The following is a 20,712-nucleotide window of genomic DNA, read 5'->3' as shown; positions in this document are numbered from 1 at the left end:
TCTTCTGCTCGGTTCACTAAAAGGAACCGGCTCTTTCGGGTCCTAAACGGCTCTTCAGGTTGTTTTTTGCTTCTTTAATCCCAACATGACCAAATATTATGTAAAACTATGCACAAAATGACTTAAAAGAAGGGGGGAATAGAACACAAAAGAAAAAAAAAAATGAAAAACTAGTGAAAAGCTGAGAAAAAAAGAAACAAGAGGAAGAGAAAAAAAGGAAACATTTAGTAAAAAGCCAGAAAAAAAGAAAAGAAAGAAATAGTAAACCGAGATCAAAAAGAAAAAAGGAACAGCTCGGAAAAAAATAAACACAATGAGATTTTTTTTAAAGGAATTTTAAAAAAAGTAGAAAAAAACACAGAAAAAAAGAAGAAAAAGTTTGTGTTGCATTCAAATAATTTCCAATTATATCAAGTGAATCTTGTTGCCAACATTGTATTTCCAACCGACTAAATAAGCCCCCAAAAATGTTAATATTATGCGACAAAATATATCAGGAAATAAAAAGTAATGGATATCTTGTGAAAGAATTGTAAGAACAAACGACGTTTGTAGGCCGTACAACCTTTGCAATAGTACATAAGTCAATTCATTCAAAAGAGAAAAATAATTTTGCATTGCCGGTAACTCAGCAAAATGTAACTTGATGTCAAGTTTTGGACATGTTTGATAATGAATTATCTTGCCACACTTGGGATTATGGTTGCTCACTGTTGTTTCAAGCGTTGCTCACCGACTTTGTGTGAACGCTCAGACCCGTGGAAAATTACAGGGAACATTGGTGTGCGGTATTTTATCCGGTTGAAAATTGGCCAATAAACCAAAAACAGCAGTACATACTAATCTCATTTAATGCCATAATGTTTCAGTGTCTGAAACTTCTTACCTACTTGACTACGTCAATGTTACTGTGCAAGTTTGTCATTTTTAACAAAGCGGCGCTTTCGGCCCGGCTCACTAAAAAGAGCTGGCTATTTAGCCACCCAAACGGCTCTTCAGATTGCTTTTGATGCTTTTGTCCATATATGATCAATTATTATGTAGCATTATGGACATACTGACTTAAGATAGATAGATAGATAGATAGATACTTTATTCATCCCCTAAGGGAAATGGGGGAAGGGGTTTATTGAGATTTTCTAGTAATTTATTTATTGTATTTTACCTTATTTTAATAATTAACCTGTTAACAACATAGTTACAACAAGTTAAGTTGTTATTTTAGACATTAAAATAAATTCCAGTTCGGGGGCTTCATGGACAAAAATGTTTCTTTCAAATATTGACAGTTATTTTAAGCAATTCATTAAGAGAATAAAATGATATTCATGCATTCAACTAATGTATTTGATTTTTTTTTTTTTTTTTTTCACAGGAAATACACAAAACTAAATTCCAATTTATGGGTTTTATAGAGCAAATGAGCAAAAAAATGTGCCCTTTTTTAGCTAGCTATCTGGCTACCTTTTTGGCTTTGTAGATATCCACCTTCCTAACTTTTCGGCTATTTAGCAAGCTATCTAGCTAGCTTAATTCATTTTTTGCATGCTATCTAGCTAACATCCTACCTTTTTTTTGCTAGTTATCAAGCAAAGTTTTGCTAGCTATCTAACTAGTTTCCCATTTGGCTGTTATGTTGGCATTTTACTCTTTTACCATTTAGTTTTTTACCTGGTTACAGTTTCTAGCTAACTATCGAGCTACTTTTTGGGGCAGCAGTAGCTCAGGAGGTAGAGCGCTCGTCTTGGGATCCCAGTTCGAATCCCGGACAAAAAAGTGTCCTTGGGTAAGACACTGAACCCCTAATACCCCCAATAACCAGGCTAGCGTCTTACATGGCTGCAATACAAGGTCGCTATTGGGAAATGTGAAGCACACTGTAAAGCGCTTTGGGAAGTCATTGACTTGAAAAGCGCTGTATAAAAAATGCAGATCAGATCATTTAGGTATTTAGCAAACCATGAAGCTAACTTGCTTTTTTAGAAATTCATATCAAAGTGGGTGCCCTTTGCGCTACTTGGTAACTAAAAGTAGCTTGAAAAAGGTTGTAGACCCCTGATTTATGAGATTCCTAAGCCACTTACAGCCAAAATGGGGTCCGTTGATGTGACACCTTGACCGTAAACAGTAGTTGAAACTAGGGCTGCAACTAACGATTTATTTCATAATCGATGAATCGGTCGATTATTTCTTCGATGAATCGATGAATCGGATTTCTAATTTCCCTCCTTCAAATATTGAAGTTATGGAAATATGGACACGATAGTGCACAAAAGAAAATATTGTATGATATATAACAATAAAAAAGTGTTTGTCAACTAACTTGATAATGAAAAAGAATGCGAGGTTGCCATCGGCTGGGTGGTTAGCGCGCAGCCCCACAGTGCGGAGGTTCAGGTTTCAAGTCCAGCTACCGCAGCTTCCCCGTGTGGAGTTTGTATGTTCTCCCCGTGCCTGCGTGGGTTTCCTCCAGGCACTCCGGGATCCTACCACATTCCCACGGTTGAAATTGTCCCTCAGTGTGAATGTGCGAGTGAGTTGTCTGTCCCTGTGTGCCCTGTGACTGGCTGGTGACCAGATCAAAGTGTACTCTGCCCATTGCCTGAGGAAAGCTGGGATGGACTCCAGCACCCCCGTGACCCTACTGAGGATAAGCGGTGCAGATAATGGATGGTTGGATAAATGTTACTAAATCTTTCTACTTCAAACAAATGTAAAATCTTATTAATGTGTTGACACTTTTAAGACTTTGGAAAATTCGATTTAAGACATTTTAATGCCATGGTGGCCTTATTTTTTGAATAAGGACTTCAATGCCTTTTAAGACTTTTTAAGGATAGGCAAAAAAGTCTGAAAAAAAATCCTTTTTCATTTTGTCACCTTGTTTCCGCAAAAGTTCGTGGATGTCTGTAGCAGGCTTGTGCACAGTCTCCCTGACCCGAGACTTCTCCATGTCCCCAGCAGCCGCTGAAGGAGAGGGAGGAGGAGGTATGGGTTTGTGGAGAGGCTGGCTCTTGACTTGGGTCTGTCGCGGGTTTACGGACATGATCTGTATTTTGGTTCCTTTATTCTGAGGTTTAGATCCCTGAAACACTGCCGGTCCGGTAATGCCTATAGAGAGATAAAATAGATCTTTAGAGACCTGCCTTCTCCTTTTCCTCCTGTTTTCTTACCGTCACCAGCAATGCCCTCAATGTTCTGGACATGCGACTCCACCAGCGGGGCTTGTTCTTCGCCACGGCGTGTTCTAGACCGCCTGGGTAGGGCCTCCGGATTGGGTTGCACCATGAGGCTTTCCTGACGTTTACGGCGCTGCTTCTGCTCCAGCAAGGACCTCTGCAATAGCACCAAAGAAAATGAGTTACAGTAGTCCATCTCTCGGGGTTTACTTTTTGCGGTTTTACTACATCTGCTCCGCATTCTGATAAACTAAACAGTCACATCTGTCTCTTTTCTGCCTATGTCTGCCTGTGTGTCAATCAAGTTGCGGTCTAAGTTGTACATATACATAAAAAATGTCAACATAACGCTATGGACCAACAAAAGAACTGCAATAGATAGAAGATGCTTTCTATCGCCAACAAAGTTGGAGTTCTCCTCATGCAAAAGCGCGTGTCATAAAATGGTATGGCGGGCCACATTCGGCCAGCAGGCCATGAGTTTGACACAGGCTTTAGCATGAAGAGAAGTCCAACTTTGTGAGCTTAAAATTTCTGAGCGTCTAAAATAAACAGGTTAAAAAGAGTGGCTTCACCAAAAACTACATTTCCTACAACGCCTATTGACTATGATATCCACAAAGTGATGGCTCATTACTAACTACAGTACACGCCAGTATTTTCATATTGATGTCAATGAGTGGAATTAAAGAATTATCCTAAAAAGAAGAGTTTGTTATTTTGTTATATGTTGAGACCTCTACATACGAGATCAATTCCTTTCCAGATTATGCTCGTATCGAGAGGGAATTTTCCCAGTATGAAATAACTAAAAACCAATGAATTTGTTCCTGGCCCATAAAGCATCCAAGTTAACCCTAAATAACTATAAAACACATCAAGTAATTGAATTAATGTTAATATTATTTTCACATGAACATTTTCAAACCACATTTTTGTTTTCCAGGAACATCCATATGATAGCGATTAAACATAATTTGTAGTAATAAAGTGGATAGATATTATCCTGAAATCAGTTTTAACTGGGTTTGGAATCAAATAGTGCAATATAGTAGCAAGATTAATCCTACATCTGCACCGCTTATTCTTAGTAGGGTCGCAGGGGTGCTGGAGCCCATCCCAGTTATCTTCGGGCAGTGGGCAGGGGACACACTGAACTGGTTGCCAGACAGTCGCAGGGCACACAGAGACAACCATTGACTCGTTCATTCACACCTAGGGACAATTTGGACTGCCTGATTCACCTGATATGCATGTTTTTGAAATATAGGAGTAAAAAGGAGTGCCCGGAGAATACTCACGCAAGCACGGGGAAAACATGCAAACTCCACACAGGAAGGTTTGATTCCATGACCTCAGAACTGTGCCGCATACGCGCTAACCACTGCGCTGCCGTGCTGCCCAGCAAGATTCGTTTTTAAATTTTGATTTGACAGCACAGAAGTTATTTGTGAATAAGAAAAACATTTATAAAATAGGTAGCATGACGGTTGATGGTTAGCACGTCGGCCCAACAGTTCAGAGATCCCGGGGCCAAAAACCCTGTGCGGCGTTGGCATGCAAGTAGTCGAACCGATAACGAGTCATAAAAAAGCACAAGGAAGAATACAAATTACGGAGACTCAAAGTGACCCAACTGCACCATTTTTATTTTCATTTTTTTGCCAAGCCTTTGCCAATTATGTCAGCCCCTTCCAGCTATGGCTCATGTTATGTAAAATGAATGCAAATTTTTAGACCCGCGTGTATTCCAAAAAAAAAATGATAGGTCTGTCATGATTACCGATGTGAATCACCTGTGCCCGCTCATTTCGAGCCAACCTCCGCGGTTTCTGATTGGCTCCCTGTCCCTACTTAAACGCAGTCCTGTCAATCCACTGTTGTCAGTCCGACTGTGAACCTCAGTGTATACTAGGCAAGCCTTTTTCGACCCTGACTCCCGCCTGTCCCGGTTTTTCCTCCCGTTTATCTCCAGCTACGACCTGTTTTGATCCTGACCACGCTTTGCTTTCCCTGTCCCGGCTACCGACCAGTTTTCCTGTCCCTGACACCGCCATCGCTCGCTACGGAAGATCCACTTCCTTGTTCGGATCACAATCCGAGTACAAGAGCGACTTGCTTCCCGCATCCAGCAAACACCGGATCGTGGGCGCAGCCCTTCCACTCTCCTTCAATGAAACTTGTGATAAACGTTACGCAATTGGGTCCTGTTTCCGTTCTGGTCCCGACAAGTTAATTTTGCTCAATATCTATATAAATAATTGTATTTGTTTTTAATGAATTAAGTGTAGTTTTACCCTTATGGGAGCGCTAAATAATACACACTGTCCCTTTAAAATTCGTAATGTTTATTTTTTTTTAATCATTTTTAAAGCAAATTTGATCTTTATATAGATATTATTTGTTACAGGAATTATAAAACAAGCTGTGAGACAGTTCCTTCCCCAGGGCCATTACCACCCTAAACAAGTGCGCACAACTATGAAATCTCTCGACTTATTCGGAAATCTTTGTTTCTGCTAAATATTATTGCACTACTTTTCATTACACAGCTGTTACGATGCACTATTATTTCATTATAACTTAGAGCAGGGGTCAGGAACCTTTTTGACCCAAAGAGCCATAAAAGCAAAAAATGTTTTAAAAAGAAATTGAGAGAGCCACACCACATATTTTCAGACAAAATTGAAAAAAATGCCAAACACGGTCTCTAGACAAAAGTTAATTTTTCAGCACATTTTATTTCACTGTGTCATTTGATGATTTAATCAAATGTATGAAATGATAATAATGCCAAATCCTGTGTCCCAAATCAATGTAAATATGCCATTTACAATTTGTCTTCCACCTTTAGTTAAGAGTGTTGAGGCATTTTTTTTTAATGAAATTTGTCCTTAAGGCTTTCAAAACAATGTGCATGCAAAGTTCTTGTTTAAAAATGTCACAAATTACTGCAAACGATAAGCGTATCGTTATATTCACTTTCGGTGTAGACTGCACTGAGCGAGAGAGAAGGAAGTGCCTTGCGCTGTGTGCAGGGATCCGCCCACCTGTACTGCTCACCCAATCAAAGTCGTTTGCCAGCGTTTTGATTCATCAGTTTAAATGGTTTCATATCAAACTTCTGCATTAAGTTGCTTCAGCTTTATATGGACCAAAATCTGGATGAAATCACTTGACTTTGGAACGCCACAGAGAGATGTGCAATAATTACATTTTATTTCGGAGCCATATGTACTCATGAAAAGAGCCATATATGGCTCCCGAGCCATAGGTTCCCTACCCCTGACTTAGAGCACCACTGAAACTTGGAGTTTGGTGCCATCATGCACCACACTACTGTTTCACCATGCTCAGCTTACCTGTTTTTCCAGCTTTTGCTGCATGACGCTGTTGTGCTCATCGAATCCGCTGCGGGAATGGGAAGGAAAACATCTTAGTTTTTAACATTTGATTTTGTAGAGCACTTTGTTCCTGACCCATCTGAAGTCACAACTATTAAGTTGCAATTTCAGCCTTAGTCTTGTAGTCTGACCAGGAAAAGTAACAAGCATACGAGCATGAATATTATTATTGAAAATTAAGGGTGGAGTATGTCTCTTAGCTACAGTGGCTTGCAAACTATTTGGCCCCCTTGAACTTTGTGACATACTGCCACATTTCAGACTTTAAACATCAAGATAGAAAAATGTATTTTTTTGTGAAGAATCAACAATAAGTGGGACACAATCATAAAGTGGAACACAATTTATTGGATAGTTTAAACTTTTTTAACAAATAAAAAACAAAAAAAGTGTTTGGTGTGTCTCCCAGGTGGCTTGTGGCAAACTTTAAACGACACTTTTTATGGATATTTCTAAGAAATGGCTTCCTTCTTGCCACTCTTCCATAAAGGCCAGATTTGTGCAGTAAATGAATGATTTTTGTCCTATGGACAGATTCTCCCACCTCAGCTGTAGACCTCTGCAGTTCATCCAGAGTGATCATGGGCCCCTTGGCTGCATCTCTGATCAGTTTTCTCCTTGTATGAGCTGAAAGTTTAGGGGGACAGCCCGATCTTGGTAGATTTGCAGTGGTCTGATACTCCTTCCGTTTCAATAGGATTGTTTGCACAGTGCTCCTTGTGATGTTTCAAGCTCGGGAAATCTTTTTGTATCCAAATCCAGCTTTAAACTTCTCCACAACAGTATCTCGGACCTGCTTGGTGTGTTCCTCGTTCTTGATGATGCTCTCTGCGCTTTAAACAGACCTCTGAGACTAAGACAGTGCAGGTGCATTTATACAGAGACTTGATTACACACAGGTGGATTCCATTTATCATCGTTAGTCATTTATATCAACATTGAATCATTCTGAGATCCTCACTGAACCTCTGGACTTCTGGAGTTTGCTGCACTGAAAGGGGCTGAATAATTTTGCGCACCCACTTTTTTGTTTTTTATTTGTTAAGAAGGTTTATTATATCCAATAAAGTGTGTTCCTCTTCTTGATTGTGTCCCACTTGTTATTGATGCTTCACAAGAAATTACAGTTTTATATCTTGATATATCTTGTCATTGACAAAAAGTAAAGAAACAAAATCATTGTATTTCTTATTCTGATTTACACCCTATCATGCCAGAAAAAAATGAAATTTAGAAAGTTTAAGTCACTTATTAAAAAAAGAAACTGAAATGCTGAATGACTTCTTGGGAATGATTTTTTTACAACTGGATTTTCCCTGTAGGGTCCCTCCAGTTCTGTCAGGTTGGATGGTAAACGTTGTGGACAGCTTTTTTCAGATATCTTCAGGGATGCTCAATTGGGTTTAGGTCAGGGCTCTGGTTGTGTACTTAGGGTCATTGTTGAAAGGTGAACCATAGGCCCAGTCTGAGGTCATGAGCACTCTGAAGATTTACCTCAAATATATCTCTGTATCCGGATGTACAGTTCAGTCATGCAACTCATCAGACCAGAGAATTACATCTCATAGTCTGGGAGTCATGTGTTTTTCGGCAAGCTATACAATATTGGTCACCCCTCTCGAGGGATATGACCAGGGTGGATAGATCGATAGAAAGATAAAGTCCACTATGCCATTAAACCCGCCTGGTGGGGACCAGCTATACTTTTAACTCTCTCCTAAAGGCTTTTCTTCCATGATTGCTCAGTTTGGCTAGACAGGTCCAAGCAGAGTTTTGGTTTTCTCAAACTTGTGTTATTTGAGGGTTATAGGAGCCACTGTCCGCTTAGGAACTTCGATTAAACAGAGCTCAAAGTTCTCAATAAAGTTTGGAAGCTAATACAATCACAACAGCACGCTCTCCAATGCCTCACGCATTTGTCAACGAGGTAGAGAAAAGACACGACCAAGTTATGCTACGCCATACTTCCTTTTATGGTTTGTACACTTTTTAATGGCCAAATTAAAGCACTTTTTGAGATTTTAAAGCCAATTTTTCAAATTCTCCAGTAATATTAAAAAAAAAATCTGGTGTGAATGATGTATTTTCCAGAGCCATATTTAATTTTTAATCTAGCGTGCGAATTTATAAGGACATATGATTTTTATTGAGTAATTTGTGAATATATTTGTTTTGGAGACAAATATCTCCCAGTATAGGTGTTGAGTAAAATAATAACTTCAATTTTGAATTGCAGAAAATTTTTCCCATTTGAATTTCCCACTGGGAAACGGTACCTTAATTTTTTGCATGGCCCATACTAAAACTCCATACTTGATTCATAATCCTTGCACGAATACATATTTCATAGTGCCCTGTTTAGGTGAAGCATGCACATGTCTTCTTGGGCGCGACCCGTAGGGGGTGATGAAGCTTCATAGGACAATGCTGTACAAACGAATGCCAGCTGCAGTTATCACGAGGGTAGAAGGAATCACAATGGGAAAGTGAAGCCACCAGAGACCAGTGTCTGCGTCGTTTTTAACAATTTCAAACATTTACAAGCACTTCACCCAAAATTCAAGCACTTTAATATTGGCTTCATTTACCTCATACTGAGAATTTCGAGTTTTTCCTTTCCCTCATGTAGGGCTTAGATCAGAGGATGGTGTATTAATAGTGTGTAGTTTGCAACAGTCTGTGGTCTGTGCAGCTCTTTTGAGACTTCTTGTGGGGGAATACCTCATGTGCAGTCCCTTCTCAAGGTTGCTTCATTTTTCTAATGCTGTTGATTTTGAGTATTTCGTTGCCCTCATGTAGGTTTTAGATCAGGGGATGGTTTAATAATAGTCTGTAGTTTGGAATAGTCTGTGGTCTGTGCAGCTCTTTGAGACTCTTTGTGACTATACAATACAATACAGGACTATACAAATGACTTGACTTGACTTATAAACACAACAATAAAATTCAAGCATTTCGAGGATTTTCAAGCACCCATGTACTTTAGAAAACAAAAAAATTGTAAAAAGGAACATGCAGTAACTGACAAAAAAGTTTTTTAACAAGTAATGTCACCTTGTTGAATATAAAATACTGTGGCTTCACGTAATCGGGGGTTATTTTTTCCATTAGGAAAATTAGCCGGTTTCCTATTTTTTATCAGTCCGATTATGCATTCCTACCTATCAGTTTAAACAATAGAGCAGAACTTAAAAATAATCAGATAAAATGGACCACATGTGAGTTAAATATGAATGCTGCTGCAAAGAATGCAAATCCATATGGGGATGTGATATTTCAGTTTTTGATTTCTCTTATTTTACCAAACATTTTTACATTTCTCTACCTACTGTACTTGCACATGGTCCACTCTGAGGAACATAAGAGCAGGTGTTGGTGACAGCGTAGGTTGCTGGATGCATTTACCTTGACAACGGCGTGGATGCGAGGCTGGCGGAGCTTGAGGGTCTTCCGGGGAAAAAGAAGAGGAAAGACTTAAAAGCATGACTTCTCAAATGCTGTTATCCATGAATGTACTGCATTTTCTCCTCCATTTACATTTACTTGGGCTTACGTGACTGAAAGCGGCAGTGACATCTAAACGTTCATAAAACATATCAAACTAGACATCCATCTTCTACACCTCTTAGTGTTTCGCGGGGGTGCTGGAGCCCATCCCAGCCATCTTCAGGCACCCTGAGCTGGTTGCCAGCCAGTCGCAGGGCACACAGGGACAACAACTCACTTGCTCATTCACACCTAAGGACAATTTGAACCGGAAATTTAACCTGACATGCATGGTTTTAGAATGTGTGAGGAAAACAGAGTGCCCGGAGGAAACCCACGCAAGCACGGGGAGAATAGGCATACTCCACACAGGAGGATTCGTTATCATGACCTCAGAACTGTGCCGCCGATGCGCTAATCATAGCAGACAAACATTGTGATTTTAGAAGTGAAAATGACAATCAAAAGGCGGAGTACATTGTTTGAGACGTCCTTAAAAAGTTAAAAGTAGATTTTTTTTTTCTATCAAGTATGTGCTAACAATGACCAAATGAGTTTAAAGGGCCTTTGTATTTTTCCCACCACACCTATCTGCTTTTATTTTACTTTTATCATCAATGTTCGGGCCACAGAGCACTTTACGCTGGAGGAAAGGGAGGGGTGGATGGGGGCGAGGGGGATTTCACGAGCGTGTCCCAGTTATCTTTTATTCTAGGATGAAAATGACGAAAGTAAGAAAAGGACTGGTTCGAATGCTGTCCAAATGCCAATTCCAACCAGGAAAAAGATGAGAAAAGAAGAGTTTATTCAAGCACATCTTAGAAAGTTAACATAGTTGCACGTGCAACAAAAAAGTCATGACAGAACATGAATATGGCATCAGCAAGGAGAATATTTTTTTTATATAGTTCATAGCTCAGAATGAAAATTCTCCATGAAATCAATGAGGAAATTTAATAGTGATGTGTTTTATCTATGTATGCTGCAATTTCAGTCTTTTGAGCAATGCATTTCTAATCTTTGATCCCTATAAAAATAACGCTTTTCCTTTCGTACAATATTTCGCAGTCTTTTTTTACTTCTTAATAAATACAAATAATACCCAAAAGAACGCAAATTTATTACTATCAGACTATTCTAGTAACATTTTTTCAAAATAATTAAACCGACAAACTTACTTACCAAACCATTCACGTTTACCTTATTTGAGTGGGTTTTTTTTTTTACTCAACTTTTTTACTGGACCACAACAAATAAGCTACGAAATAAATGAATAAACTTCACATTTGTTATGTAAAACACATTATCCCTGATAACACAGGATACAAATTAAAATACTAACAGATGTACAAAAACAGATAAAATACAAAACTATTTTCACCTGTTTTATGCTAAACAAATATAAAGTCAACAACATAAAAATCCCTGAAAAATAAAATGTATCTGGACAAATCACAAGAGAAAAAAACGTTCACTTCCAAGCTTATAAAGGTGGTTCCTTCGCCAACGACACATCAGTAAAGGCCATCACCGAGGGCCTAGGTGTGAAATGCACAGTCCGCCACTGGTATTTTTTTCATTGATTTTAGCACTTGTTTCTGAGTGCAACACACAATCGTGTGACATCTAGATGTCAAATAATTCAAACTAACTATTTGATTTGAAATTATTATTTTATGTTTTATTAAAAAAAAAACGTTGAGAGGCCACTGTCCGAGAGTAAATTTTAAATGAAATTTAAATAAACTATGACATTTAAAAAAATAAAAACAAAAACTAGCCCGATCTGACAGAACTTTTTAACCTGCTTCTAATTATCAAAAAAATACCAATAACAGCATCACCAAGAGAATCAAAACATCGACTCTAACCTGTATGACCAGCGGCTGTAGGCAAGCTGCGAATCCATTCCGTCTCGAAGCGACGCTCCGACCCAAACTCGTATCCCTTTTTGTTGCTCGTTACGAGATAAAACAACTCGGATCTCGAGTCCCACTCGCGAGATTAAAACTGGATGACTGGTGAAACTCGGGGGCGAAGGAGAAGGAGGGTGGCTGCTGTTCCCATGACATCAATGCTAAGAATCATGACCAACAGCAATCAGGGTTGGGAGCAAAAATCTACAAAATCGACATCCGTTCCTTTATAATGAAGACTTTACTTTTACCGTAGTGTTTTGGAATTCTTATGCCCAGCTCCCAAGTTGCTCTGGGTAAACAACCCGTCACTATACCATACCTGTCAACCTCCAGGGCTCCATGCACTTACAAAATGATGTTTTTTCCCTTGCAAAATACAAAATAATCTTACACCATATTTTTTTCAAACGTATTTATTTATGTAGTTTAACATGTTATATTGTGCATGTGTTTCATTATATGATATGTACTGTTAATTAACATTTTGTTGTGAGATACTGAGTTGCTTGACATGAATTAGGTTTATTATAAAAAAAAGTTCAAAAATTAAGTAGCTTGGACGTTCACTGAAGAAGGAAAAAATACATGCAATAATAATTAAGTATAATAATATATTTTCTTATTCAACTTATTGATTAACTTTCTGCATTAAATTATTGTTGGTAATACACTGATTAAAGGGATAACCAACCACAAACCTCTTTTCATTTTCTCCTTTTATACTTTTTTTCTTAACTTCTTTATACAACAATAATGATTCGTAATATAATGCATTAAAGCAAGTGAGCCGTTTGAGAGCCGGCTCTCTTTAATGAGTTGAGCCAGAAAAGCCAGTTCTCTAAAAAGAGACGGACTTCCTTTCACTACATAACTACCACATGAAATCCGAGGGGGAAGATGCATGCGCACAGTAGCATCAAACCGTTCGCTTCGTTTGCAACGGGAAAAAAAAAAACGATATCGAGATAGAGGCTACCACGGCGAACTCGTTTGACTTGATTGATTTGCCGTTTCGTGATAGTCGGTGTATACCGGATGGTACCCATAATTGACAAATTTGCGTTTTTCCGTACAGATTTCTTGTACGTCGTACACGTCTCAAAATGCATAATAACGTACGTCGTACGGCAAAAACGTACAGGTTGACAGGTATGCTATACGCAAGAGCCCAACCCCCGAGAGCCTCGTTTGTTGTTGCGTGTTTGTCCTCAGAGATGACGTTGATGAGACACGCGATTCGAATGATGAGGTGCCAAGGGACGCAGAGAAAGTAATTGCATGGTGGAGGGCGGGGAGCTACAAGTATTGGTAATAACAGTGTCATTACTGTGTTATAACACTCGGTGAGCACTTGTTACACTGCGATTATGTCAAAGCACAAAGCAGAATTATTTCATCCAAGCGAATGAAAATCACGGCAGGTGAGAAAGCACCGTTTTCAAATCATAATATTCAGAAATAAACCCTGTCGTCAATTATGTTATCACGCCCCCCAGATGAAAATATTACGGAGAGAGACGACAGACTCAAACTTTGTGACAACAAATCCACACGCGTGGATCGTCACGTAACGCGCCAGACTCCAACGCAGGAATGTATTTGAAAATTAAACACAGCAGGCGTGCAAGCACAAACATGCAGATATTTGTTTTCCCTCTTTAAGGTGCAACGGTATGCATGGAAAAAAATACATTTTGGATTTTAATCCAAATCCAAAACAACAAGTAGAAAAAAACAAGAAACACCGCGAATTGATTTTAAAGTTGTCTGAGTAGCGTTATTGACTACATACCGTTTCCCCCCCACTTTTATTTTATTGTTTTCATTTCAAACTGTGCACGCCGTAAAACGTGTTTTTGTAAGGGGAAAATATGCATACTGCTGCGTGTGAAACCTAACACTTAAACTTACTGCGAGTAGGGAAAGAACTAAAAATGCTAAAAGAACAGTAAATGTGGTCTCTTTGGTCAATAAACTTGTTTACACACATAACCTGTGTGCAAGGTTGGGTACGGTTACTTTAACTGGATTACTTTCAATTACTTTTGGATTACTCCAATACCAAATATGCTAATAAAAAGACAAAAGAAACTAAATATGAATACAATTACTAAATTTTGTGCAGGCTTGGGGAGTAACGGAATACATGGAACGGCAAAAATGATGTTGGCAAGCTGTTTGGATTTATTTTCATTTTGTTTTTGTCGCATTTTATGTTAGTTTTGCCGGATTTCAAAGAGACCAAAGCCAGGAGAGAAAGCTTACCACGTGTTGTGAGTCATCATTTTATTCATATTTAGTTTATTTTGTCTTATCTTATCATATTTGCTATTGGAGTATTCCAAAAGTAATTGAAAGTATTCCAGTTAAAGTAACCCTACCCAACCCTGCCTGTGTGTTTATATTCTCTCTAGTCAGTCTTGCTGTGAAGAAATTGTTGTCTTGCTGTGTTTGGAAAGTATATTATCACTTTATAAGGGGGATTGCAATCATTAATAAGGGGATCAAGTTGACAGGTATGAAAATTTGTTCCCCCAAAAGTTAGTCGCCGCAGTTGGAAAAAGCCGCAGAACGTTATCTCTCGATGTGTACCGTTAGCACCTAGCATTAGCTCAAGTCTCCTCCTGTACAAAAAGTTCAGGATGACTCGTTTTTTCCCTTGACAAAAACAACACCGTAGCCTGGGCGACTCAACCCTCCTCAAGAAACACAAAGAAAGTGTGTAAAAGTGAGTATTAAGTTGTTTCTTCTTACCTGACGGTGTAATAACTCATGTTTATCAGTGGTTGCTAGGGAAGGGCTCCGTGCCTACGTTTTTTCTCCGAGAAGCGACCCCGTCCCTAGTTACCGTAGGCCGTACAAAGGCGAGCCCTCATTGACCAATACGTCAGCAAGACCACTTGTGATTGGTCGATTCTGTGGGAAACGGAGTGTCGTTCATAGGCACGGGGTTTCGTCGCGTTTGTTTTCGTTGTTTCAAAGTATACGTTTTGACCGCTAACATCAAATAAAAGGGTTGCAAGTTAATTCCATGACGAGTTTTGACCCGCCGTCATAATGACCATCAGACACGATTGCACTTTAACATTGTCTTGTGGTGGCGTTAATGGTAGCAATCGGGGTTAGGTAGGGTTACTTTAACTGGATTACTTTTGGAATAAAATTGTTCAAACTCAACTCCAATAATTTGCTATTAAGATTTTCGAGAAGGGTTGTTCAAACCTCACATTGTGTTTGCTGTTAAAAACGTCATATTGAAATATAATATTGTGAATGTGCTTAATTGCTGTTGAGATTGTCATGATTGTTTTCTGTTATTAGTGTCAATAAATTTGTTCAAACCAAAAAAATGTTGCTGTTAATAGTGTCAATACAATTGTTCAAACCAATACCAAATATGCTAATAAAAGACAAAAGAAACTAAATATGAATACAATTATGACTCACAACACGTGGTAAGCATTATCTACTGGCTTTGCTCTCTCTGATCTCCGGCAAAACTAACATAAAATGCGACAGAAACAAAATGAAAATAAATCCAAACAGCTTGCCAACATCATTTTTGCCGTTCCATGTATTCCGTTACTCCCCAAGCCTGCACAAAATTTAGTAATTGTATTCATATTTCGTTTATTTTGTCTTTTATTAGCATATTTGGTATTGGAGTGATCCAAAAGTAATTGAAAGTAATCCATTTAAAGTAACCCTACCCAACCCTAGTAGCAATGTAAGCCACTTTTAATTACTGGACAATGACGATACACATGGTTAATACACCTCATATTGTTGGAATATGATATAATGAAATTGTAAATATGCTTAATTGCTGTTAAAAGTGTAGAGAAATATGGTTCAAACCTCACATTGTTTATTTGCTGTTAAAAGTGTCAATACAATTGTTCAAACCTTGTCCATGGCCAAGTTCAAACACGTTTTAAGAACTTTCAAGGCCAACTTCCCATTGTTTTCCCGAGTACTTTCAAACGATGAAATCTGGTGTGAATCATGTATTTTGCAAAGCCACAAATTAAATATATATATATCCTGAACTGGTTGCCAGCCAGTGGCAGGGCACACAGGGACAGACAATTCGCTCGCTCATTCACACCTAGGGACAATTTGGACCGGCCAATTAACCTGAACTGCATGTTTTTGGAATGTGGGAGGAAACCGGAGTTCCCGGAGGAAACCCACGCAAGCACGGGGAGAACATGCAAACTCCACACAGGAAGGTTCAATCTCATGACCCCAGAACTGTGCCGCACACGCACTAACCATTGCGCCACCGTGCTGCCCGTTTAGATGTCAGGTAAAAATGACATGAGTATGTACCTTACATTTTCAGTTGCAGGAAGTTCTATTACAATTTACCCCTGGGAAACCTTGATTTTTTTGCATGGCCCAAAATATATGTCCATAATTAATACGTAAGCCTTGCACTAACACACATTTCATTGTGCCCTTATAAGGAGTAGCAGGCCCCTGTCCTTTTTGGAGCAAAGGAGGCTATGGCGCTTCATAGGACAAACTAATACCGCCAGCTGTTAATCAAACGGAAAAAATGCAATGGCAAAGTGAAGCCACTAGAGAGCAGTGTCGGCATCATTTTTAATAAGACTTGTAGCATGGCAACAATTTCAAGCATTTACACGCACTTTACCCAAGATTCAGGCACTATTTGATCCTTGAAAACATTCAAATTCAAGAATTTTTAAGGATATGAAGCACCCATACGAATCCTGAATAAATATTCTGGATCAGTGTTGCTATCGTGAAAGATATTCACACACACAAAATTTCTGAGCAAATGTTTTTCATTCCCCTTGTTACGGTGATTGATGGGCTGAACCAGCAAGTGAGATAGCAGATGGGCAGGACAAAAAAACTGAAGATATGGTGCCTGAAAAACAGAAGCGAAACAAAGACAGTGCCACCTGAATGTAACACATGCCCTAAGACTGTACAGAGCAAGTATTTTTAAGTTGGTCAGTTGGTAGGATGAATCCCTTAACCACTAGGGTCGTAAGGGCACCATTTCCTGTGGTGTGCCTTGTGCAAGTACAGCCTGCTGGTGCCCATCCCTCTCCAGGCCAACATACGTTTTCCACTTGGTCTCGAACCGGGGGCCTTTCACGGGACAGGCAAATGTGCATGAACTACATATTTAACAGACCTTTTTAGGCTTACACTTCTATAATGCTGGAAGCAGACCACATTTCCTGATGCTGGTGGAAACATGTTCTTAAAAATATACGTTGAAGCCCTGGACATCAAAATGTGAATTTGTCTTCCAGGGAATATTGAACAAATTTTTAAATGTTCGATGTACAGTGGAACCTCGGTTCCAGAACCCTATTCGAAAACCGATTTGGTCGATCACCGAAAATCGTTTTTGCCATTAAAAGTAATGTAAAATCATTTTAATCCGTTCCAACACCCTGAACGCTTACCATGAACGTAAACATGAAGCTAACCCAGGCTAATCGTACGTTCGCGTTAGCGTAATCTTCCGTACGAAAGATTACGCTAACATGAACGTGTACAACTAAAAAAATCAGGTCGTTTACACGTCATTTAGCACCCGGGTCTCCACAAAAAGTGGTGAGCGGTTAAAGGATAAAGAAAAGAATTATGAATAGGATTTCTTACCTTTGTGGTGCTCAGCAGAAGCCATGCTGTATGTATAGCACGATCGGAAACTCGCACACCTTCTTCATATTTTGCTATTATTTCTTTCTTAAATGCAATAGTTGTACGCGGTACCCTTCTTTTTTCACCTTTAGCAACTTTTCTGCTTGCACCGACCTTCTTCGGAGGCATAATTAGGGGCTAAACCACTCCGTTCACCGATATCTAAAGCGAAAGCAAAAAGAAGTGCGCGCGCACGTCATAACAGTTCTTCACGAGGGGTGGGGGCAGTCTACACCCGTACGCCGCACAGCATCGCACCCTAGCGTACCGGCGTTCGAACTCCGATTTTTTGAACGAAAAGTGAAGCAAGAATTTCTCGAAATTTTTGGTCGAGAAATGATTTGTTCGAACTGAGAGGCGTTCGAAAACCGAGGTTCCACTGTATTCTCTCCACACACTGATGTTTTGCCCATTCAACAAAACATAAACAATTGTTCCTATGTAAGTGTGACACTGCAGCTAAGTGGTTAGCACACAACCCCACAGAGAAAGGGTCCATGATTGAATTCCAGCTGCAAAACTTGCATCTTCTCGTGGGATTCCGCCAGGCACTTTGGTTTCCTACCGCATTCCAAAAACAGACAAATCAGGTTTAATGGCGGGTCCGAATTGTCCTTAGGTGTAAATGAGTAGGTGTGCCCTGCAACTGTCTGGCAACATGGTGTGTGTCCCCTGCCAACTGCCTGAAGATAGCTGGAATAGGCTTCAGCACCCCCCGCAACCCTCGTCAGGATAAGCGGTGCAGATAATGAATTAGTGTAATATTCATAGGTGTTACTGATGGACTAGAGTGTCCCCTCTAGTGTAGGCACCAGCTAACTTGCAAACCAAATCGGAAATAAATGCGAACAAAAATAACTGGATGGAGGTTTCGCATTCGGGCAAAACGTATCAGTGTTAGCTGATGACAAACTTGTCCCTTTCCTCTAGCTGTCCTCGCTCCTCCAGAATTGCCATCAACCCCATCCGAGTCCTCCAAGTCACCTTCAGGTTGTAGTAACGCTCCGGTGTGTCCGGCACCAGCACGTGAGGCGGCTGACACGGTGATGGTGTACGTTGCTGAGCGAAGAGCCAATGTGGAGAAGAAGGAGAGGAATCATGTTCTTTTTGGGATATTTCATCTGGAGTGTCCACATTAGATGTTGAACTTGTAGAGGGTTTCTCTTTGTGTGTTGGACGACAGGAAGCAGAGATGGTAGCACCAGCATTGTGTTTATTCAAGACTTGCCTTTTAGGTGCAATTTGCTTGCAATCAACACTTTTTGACTGAAGATGCAAAGCGTGTCCGTCAGACTGGAATTGCAATGAGGGGAACTTTCTGGAGGTCTTATTGGAAAGCGGACTGCTTGTGACCCGAAGGCTTTTGCCCAGGACGCACTTCCGGTGCCTGCCACGTCTCGCCAAAGGAGCTATGGCCTCCAGGGACTTGTCAAACTGTGGGGTTACCTTTAAAAAGTAATACTCAGGTTAACAATGTGTTACAAAACTGTACGTCTGCATGTCAAGTTACCCAGGAGCTTTGGTTGTTGTGTGCTTGAGTATGAAGTAGGATTTCTTTGGGATTCAGGGCGGCCCTGATTTCAGGACTTGACGGGAGTCTAGTGCCGAACACAGGCCGCTCAGCGAACAGCAATGAAGGCTTGTTGGTTTTGGAGTGTTTGCGAGGCATTAAAAGACAGCATATCTGAAGAACTGGAGGACATAAAACACCTTTATTTGAAGTACACTTCACTTCAAAATTACATTTGTTTGCATATCTATGTTGCAGTGACAGGCCGTGAATTTCACACCTAAGCCTACAGGAGGCTGAATTAATCCAACCCTCATTTTGCAGCCTTGTCAATCTTAAAAAGGGGATTACCGTACTTCTCAGGGTTTCTTCATTTTACTCATGTTGAGGTTTTTGTTTTTTTCCTTGCCCTAATTTAAGTTTTAGGTCAGGGGATGGTGTAACATTAGACTGTAGTCTGCAATAGTCTGTACAGCCTTTGAGACTTCTTGTGATTATTGTTTTATTTTCAACAAAAGAATACTGCTGGAAGTGGGAATTTCCCTACGGGGATGAATAAAGTATCTATCTATCTATCTATCTATTAAGCAACACTTAAAAAAACATCAATAATAACCCCATAAAATTAAAATATCACTAAGGAATATTGCCATATTTGACTCACGAAAAAACGTTTACATTTATGCACAAAATCCATCCTCCTTTATTTTCTCAAGAAAATTCAATTTACTGTCACACCGATCCTCCGTGTGTTTGAGTTCCATCAAGATCTTTTCTATTGCCAACGAAACTAATGCTGAGTCAAGTCTGTCATTTCGTATTTCTGGCATAAGTATCCAATTTAGGGCTGAAAATGTCCCTTCGACAGAAGTAGTGGACATGGGATACTCTATATTCATTCACTTTTTGTTGGAATACCTCCATTACTGCCACCTAGCCAATCATAGTTTGTCAAACCACTGACGTTTTGTTATGCCCCCTGACAAGCGCTGACTCGCCAACTCTGCATCTGATTGGCTTAATCAAAAGCTTAATAGTCACTTAATTTATGCCTTAAAGCATGCAAAGCCGATTCGTTTTCAGACCCTGGAAACAAGTAATGGCTGAAATGTGATTTGTTAAATGCTGAAATATTAAAGCACACATCTGGAAGCGGTGCAGTCAGGAGAAAAGCAATGAAAGGAAGTTGATGGACAATTTGTAATGTTTTAATAAGTATTGATGGACAATATATAATTAGCATCACATGATTCACATATTTGTAGGCCAGCAGGGAAGGCTTTGCAGGCCGTGACGACCCACAACTGCTATGTTGAGCGTTTCCATTGAGATCGACACTCAGTAATTCTGTAGTAATTGTGCCCACAATATAACGGCTTCACTCACCTTGTGCATGTTCTTCTTGTGTGAAATTGTAGTCATTAAAAAACGTATATCTGGTGGTTATTTTATGTTTTCTTTGCTTCCAGTTTCACCGTAGATTTGATACATGTAATGTACTTCCTATTTGGTCAACGTTTTGA

General features: G+C 39.6%; 2 protein-coding genes and 1 long non-coding RNA gene across 6 annotated transcripts in view; 1 reads left to right on the top strand and 2 right to left on the bottom strand.

Moving 5' to 3' along the window:
* The window catches only part of tulp3 (TUB like protein 3), a 26,791-nt gene extending 11,883 nt beyond the window's left edge, over positions 1-14,908 (bottom strand). The window contains exons 1-6 of one of the 4 annotated variants that reach the window (XM_088346812.1): positions 14,743-14,908; positions 11,941-12,146; positions 9,989-10,030; positions 6,542-6,590; positions 3,174-3,336; positions 2,881-3,111 (exon numbers count right to left, since the gene is read on the bottom strand). In XM_088346812.1, coding sequence (XP_088202938.1) covers positions 2,881-3,111; positions 3,174-3,336; positions 6,542-6,590; positions 9,989-10,030; positions 11,941-11,978 — 523 coding nt within the window. In that variant the 5' untranslated portion in view covers positions 11,979-12,146; positions 14,743-14,908. Of the gene's footprint in view, positions 1-2,880; positions 3,112-3,173; positions 3,337-6,541; positions 6,591-7,127; positions 7,417-9,988; positions 10,031-11,940; positions 12,147-14,742 lie in introns of all 4 variants that reach the window. The other 3 variants (XM_088346814.1, XM_088346815.1, XM_088346813.1) reach the window with 3 other exon arrangements.
* LOC148356738 (uncharacterized) lies at positions 13,275-20,675 on the top strand. Its single transcript, XR_015851956.1, has 3 exons — positions 13,275-13,409; positions 13,485-14,716; positions 18,610-20,675. It is a non-coding gene; the product is annotated as an uncharacterized LOC148356738 (long non-coding RNA).
* Positions 16,004-20,712, bottom strand: rhno1 (RAD9-HUS1-RAD1 interacting nuclear orphan 1). The gene is made up of 3 exons (XM_088346816.1): positions 20,576-20,712; positions 19,190-19,371; positions 16,004-19,125 (listed from the first exon to the last, which is right to left on the bottom strand). Exons 2-3 carry the CDS (start codon positions 19,346-19,348, stop codon positions 18,577-18,579), a joined length of 708 nt encoding a protein of 235 aa, XP_088202942.1. The 5' UTR covers positions 19,349-19,371; positions 20,576-20,712; the 3' UTR covers positions 16,004-18,576.

This window comes from Urocampus carinirostris, chromosome 11, assembly GCF_059441175.1.
Source record: "Urocampus carinirostris isolate Australia breed hairy pipefish chromosome 11, RoL_Ucar_1.0, whole genome shotgun sequence".
Taxonomy (NCBI): Eukaryota; Metazoa; Chordata; class Actinopteri; order Syngnathiformes; family Syngnathidae; genus Urocampus; species Urocampus carinirostris.
The sequence above is the reverse complement of the archived record's forward strand: the minus strand, read 5'-3'. Positions and strand labels throughout refer to the sequence as shown.